General features: G+C 38.4%; 1 protein-coding gene across 1 annotated transcript; it reads right to left on the bottom strand.

Moving 5' to 3' along the window:
- Positions 1-213: 213 nt before the first annotated feature.
- On the bottom strand, positions 214-5,537 carry LOC114399046 (ankyrin-3-like). The gene is made up of 4 exons (XM_028361144.1): positions 5,003-5,537; positions 3,064-3,339; positions 2,359-2,496; positions 214-1,914 (listed from the first exon to the last, which is right to left on the bottom strand). The coding sequence occupies exons 1-4, from the start codon at positions 5,303-5,305 to the stop codon at positions 367-369; spliced, it is 2,265 nt and encodes a 754-aa protein (XP_028216945.1). The 5' UTR covers positions 5,306-5,537; the 3' UTR covers positions 214-366.
- Between the last annotated feature and the right edge of the window lie 423 nt (positions 5,538-5,960).

Below are 5,960 nucleotides of genomic sequence, written 5' to 3'. Positions count from 1 at the left end.
AAAAACTGAGGATAAGTAAACTCATAAACTCGTAAGAGTTATCGAATTAACTCGAAAGTTTAATAATCATAGTTGTAGTTCCTATTAATTATCTATTATAACTACTTATAATCTAGTTATCCATTAATTATGGTTATGATTATTTAAATAACCAAACCATTATCACCCATGATTTTATCCAGAGACCTACCGGTACACGAGATGCGACACTGCTTTCAGTTTTCAGTTTCCCTAACCTCCAAAAAAGGATGTACAACCATTGAGAGATCAAAATCTTTACAATAAAAAGCAGCTAAATATACTTCGAGATGAAGTACTACTCCAAACACCTATTATGTCCTACCATATCAACACTGACACTACTACTTAGACCGATCTCTGCTTATGAAAAATAGCCTCTTTGGTTACAAGTTTAATACCCCTAACCCAAAGCTCAGCAACTTCTAACCCCCCATCACATACAAAATGCACTTCCCTGCTCTTGCTAGTAAGCACCCTAAACATTCCAGGTTCTTCTGCATCACCTTTCTTGTACCTATTTCTGCGTAATGTTGAGCTTGGCCCTAACTCTGCCTCACAGCAAACCACATTTCTCCGGCTTGACTTCCCCCAACACAGCACACCGGCAGATCCCAACATTTGCATTTGTTTCCCATGGGGAGAGCCCTTACCACCTTTGGTGTGCTTCAGAACATAGGCACCACCTAATACCAATTTACGAGCAAGTTCATTTAGTATAACAGCCTCTGCATCGCTTTTCCCTCCTGTGACTTTCCTTGCGAGTAAAAGTGCAGTTTCCCCTCGAGCGTTTTTGGCATTACAATGGGCACCATATGAAATTAGAAGCTCGCAAATGGATGCATGGCCTTCCCTTGCTGCTAACATGAGGGGAGTGTAGTCCTCTCCATCAGGGGCATTGACATCATAACCTTTGCTGGTGAGCAATGTAACAGCATCCAAGTCACCACGACGAGCTGCACGATGTAAAGCATAGAATCCACCAGCATTGATATTGCCCTTTTCAAGCTCAAACTCAAGCATGACCTTTTCGAATAAATCACAGTTCAGATTCATTTCAGATAGGGTTATTGCTGTTTCACCAGATTTATTGCACAACTTTACATCAGCTCCAGCATATACCAGCAATCGAAAAGAATCCACATGGCCCTTTGAAGCAGCATGCATAACTGCAGAGAAACCACTGTCATCTTGATAGTCAACATCAAATGCTCCCGATTCAATGACAATTTTCAATGCCTCAGTATCTCCAGCTTGAGCTACAAATATTAAAGGCGAAAAAGTAGTAGCATTGCTGGATTTGGGTATCTTGCCTCTTCTGATTGTATCCAACACTGCTTGTTGAAAACCAAGTGACCAATTGTCCGACTTAGCGATTGAACTTGCAGATTGACCAGCAATATTCACCAAGCCAAAATCAGCACCAGCCCTTGTCAGTACTTTGAGACACTCTTCTTGTTTATATTTTGCACAGATCATCAAAGCTGAGTCACCAGAGTCTGTTGTGGAGTTCAAATCACAACCAAAATCAATAAGGCATTGAATAATTGTTGGTAAGCCTATCCGAGATGCCATGTGTATAGGAAGGAAACGAGTCTTGCTGGTAGTTTTAACTGGGGATTCCACATCCGCACCACATTCTAAGAGCACCTTGACAGCCTCAACATTGCCACAGAGTATGGCATGATGTAGAAGGGTCCTTCCACTGTGAGGTTTGGAGGAGGCATGTTGCAGGAGCAAGCGTAGAATAGCACCACTTTTTTCAAAATACTCGACTGCACACCAGGTTATGCCATAAGGTTCTCCCAGCCCAGCACCAACACGAAGCTCTTCACCAGTAGAAGTGTCCCATGACCATGCTCCAAGCCTCACCTCAAAGTCTAACCTCACACCATTCTGTAGTTCATTTGTAAGAAAAGTCTTAGTGAGGTTCATTTCACATTGACAATTAAATCTTGAAAGTCAAAAGGTAAAGCCAATAATGCAATATGTCACTATCAGCAGAATAAACCGATCAAACGCTAAAAATATAACCATGAAAATCTAATTTTGCTTTATTTTATTTGCAAATAGTTGTGCAACTGCAGAAAGCTGTTCAATATCATTAAAAGTGGTTGCTACTACCTTTGATCTGATGAACATAATCTTCGGCATTAACAAAGTATTTCATGCCATAAAGTCAAATGGCTTCTCACATAATTCATTATAGCTTTATGCAAATTATTTTGAATAAGACAGGGTGCAAAAACTAGGACTGGGCAGAGATATGAAATATTCTCATGCACTAAACCAAATTGTAACAATAATCAAAAGTTTGAAAGGGGCAATGGTAAAGATTACCTGCAATAGCAAATCAACAACGGGAACCTGCCTATGAATTACAGCAGCAACAAGTGCAGTACAATCCACATTTATGTGGAGAGAAGGCTTAAGTGACTGTAAAAGCACCCGGTCTGTTGCACTTGAATCCACACCACACTGCCATTGGATAAAATAAACCCCAAGTTTAGCATATTCAATCAAGTATTAACCATAACTAAAAAGTACAGTAAAAAATTGAGTACAAGCATAGGTTTTAGAGACTGGCAGTTAAATACTAAGTTTGCACTCCACTTAGAAATTAGGTATGAATCTGTCAGTTGAACTCAGGGAATAGGTAATTTTATCGTAGAAGTTTACTCTTGCAAAAGGACAGACAGGTGAAATCTTTGAGGAAGTTTCATGAAAAACTAACAAGCATGGAAAATACATGAAAGTTTTCTGAATGTAGAGAGAGCAGGAGGGAGAACATTATCAGATTGTGGAAGATAGAATCCAAACTAGGTATCAGCGCAGCAATCATGCATAACAAAAGATGTTCATGATAAAGTCAAGGACCTTTGGGTTTAAAAGAACCTCATTGTAGGGGCTAGAGATGTCCTATCTTCTTAATGCTTAGTATAGTACTGATCAAACAATTGCAAATGCTACTATAGTACTAATCTATGTTCTGGGGTCAAATTATGGAATCTCTAGAACTATGCTGCAGCAGAGCATAACAAGCACCTTTATGAGCGTCTCAACCACATCAACAAACCCCCTGCAGCTTGCAGTGACAAGAGCATGTACAGCAACATGAGGTCGGATGAAATCAGAGCTCATGAGCAATTCTAAACACCCTGCTTGACCATGGCAACTTGCCTCTATAAGAGCTTCTTCACATGCTGGTTGTGATGCCCCTGCTTTAAGTAAGATTTCAAGAATATTAAAGTGACCCTCCCTCACTGCTGCAGTTGTTGCAAAGCCTCTGAAGAGCCTCTGGTTTACATCAGCTCCCACACTCTACAATTGAAGATAAAAAACATTCAATATTTGTTAGCATGTTTAATTAGACTGTTCTTAAGAAATATCTGTTGTAGTAAAAAAGATATAACTGTTTAATTTTAAAATTGTTTTAAAAACATTAAAAAAATTATTGTTTCTTTAAAATAAACTAAATCGCCCTGACAAAATCTCCACAAGTATTTATTTTATTTCTTCACTTAAGTTCAAGGTGTTGGAAGGTAAGGTAGGACGGTAGGAATATTACAACACAGAGATTAGACGGTAGGAATATTAGTAAGAAATCAGGAATTTTGAATGCACTTGCGACACAGTGCCTTCCACATTTAATCATTTTTCATTAATTTTGCAGTAACTAATCCTGTTATGAATTAGCTCAACATTCGAATTTGAATAAAATCAATCAACAAAAAAAAAGGCAATAAAAAAATTGTGTGGATGGGGCCTCATGAGGGAGGGAAGTATCATGCGTAAATTGCAATGTCCAATGGTCGGGGACAGTATGGGGCACACAGACAAAAGAGTGCAAGACAAGCTTGCTACCAAAAATACACAAAAAAAAGAAAAGAAAAAAATATAATTATGAAAATAAGCATGTATTCATGTAGTGTTCTCAAGAGTTTTTTATTATGTCGTAAAAATTAGGGGATAAACTATTTTTTCTACGGTACTATATTTTTCTTCCTTCTATGCAGATCCTGTTTCTGAGTGGCATACAAGTGTTATTACGAAAGAAAAGGTTAAAATTAAAAGAGAAAAAAAATGACAGACACTGAAATATTTTTCCTCTGGAATAAAATGGAACGTGTCATTTCATCGCCAGCTTAGAATGATTTAAAAGCCTTACGAATCGCAATATTCATTTTCTTTGTCGCTTCCAAAAAACCCCAAAACTGTGCATCGTTTTGGATACATGCTTGACGCTCGAGTATTTCTCTGTCTCTCTTTAGATTTAGATTTAGATTCAGGAAGAATAACAAGGGGAAATGGACAGATATGATGGTAGAATAGTTGTATACAGTGGCAACATTGGAGAAAAGTGAAGTGGGGACCAACAATGAAAACGCGAACGGGTTTCAAAAATTCAAAATCAACGTTACTATTTTAATACTACTTTTTCCTTCTCCCAGACGAAATCCACTTCCGTTTCAAAAATGAACAGCGCGAGGAGTTTCTTTTTTTCTTTTTTTAATTAAAATAACAGAGGGAAAGACATTTTGATTTTGAACTCGAAATTCAATTTAGGAACAGTTAAAACTCGAATTACAAAATACAAACACAGTGATCTCACAAGTTGAAATTGACGGTTCAAACTTCAAAATCAAAGAATCTGCACATTTTTCTTTTCTTTTTAGAAAAAAAAAAAACAATGAAAAAGGACGAAGCGCAGTTGAATCGTTGAAATCGAAACACGAAATGAAATGGAAGCACTCGGAATCAGAGAAAACGGGAAAAAAAATTTTGACAAAAGCAGTTAAAGAAGAGAAACGCTAGCAACACTTTTTCTAACCCTTGTCTATGTGATTGGTTAAAATTTGTTAAAAATCATTACTGCTTGTTTAATCATTGAGAGTGTTAGAAAGAGAGTGTCACTAGCATTCCTCAGTTAAATTCGAAAGCGCACGGATTGCGAAACGAGCTACGGCGCGGCATTGTTAATTACCAGTAACTTTCTGACGAGGGCGGCGTGGGCGGCGTGGACGGCGAGGAAGAGCGGCGAGACGTCGGAGATGAATTCCTGGAAGTCGAGGCGGACTTGGCTGGGGGACTCCGGGAGGAGGAGGAGGTCGGTGGAGGCGATCTTGAGCGTGACGGCGCCGGCGAAGTTGACGTCGACGGAGGGATCGACAATGCAGCGGAATGCCAGGGAGAGATCGCCGGAGTGGGAGGCTTCGAGGAGGCGCTGTGACACTTCGGTCTCCTCGTAGTCCACCGGGAACACCTGCTTGGCGGAGAACACCGTCATTGTGCGGCGGCAAAGGTGGAGGTTTTAACTTTCAACTAAGTTTTAGGTGGTTAGGGTGAGAGGGAGCATGCGCTCGTATCAAAAAGTGAAAATCTCTCTGAAAATCTCTCTCTCTCTCTCTCTCTCTCTCTCTCTCTCTCTCTCTTCTCTTTGAAGAAGAAGACGCGAGACTCGAGAGAAGTAATAAGTTGAAAGAAGAGAGCGCGAGAGATGGGATACGGAGAGAAGAAGGAAGTGGGTGGGTTTTTACTATTTATACTGGGATGGAATAACTACTACCGGGAAAGAGAGAGGGGACATCTAAATAAAAGTATAACTACGGTCTACGGAAGTTTACTATACTATCCTTCGAGGAAAGATAGTATATTTATTGTCTTGTAAGTTATAAACCTATTCTTTTTTAATTTTTTATGTTATCCTTTTCAATTATTTTAATATACTTTAACTTTTTCTTATTTATGTTAAAATATGTTATATTTAAAAATTAATAAGAATGTGAAGTTAATAAAATAAAATAAATAATTTTAACTGTACTTTTTTCATATATAATTGTGGAAATTTACTCACCAAGTTTTAATTGCACATAACCAATCATATGATTTTAGTTCATTCGTGGATTTTTTATTAAATATTTAACGAACTCTACTTACACAAA

Source organism: Glycine soja, chromosome 19 (genome assembly GCF_004193775.1).
Source record: "Glycine soja cultivar W05 chromosome 19, ASM419377v2, whole genome shotgun sequence".
Lineage (NCBI taxonomy): Eukaryota > Viridiplantae > Streptophyta > Magnoliopsida > Fabales > Fabaceae > Glycine > Glycine soja.
The sequence above is the reverse complement of the archived record's forward strand: the minus strand, read 5'-3'. Positions and strand labels throughout refer to the sequence as shown.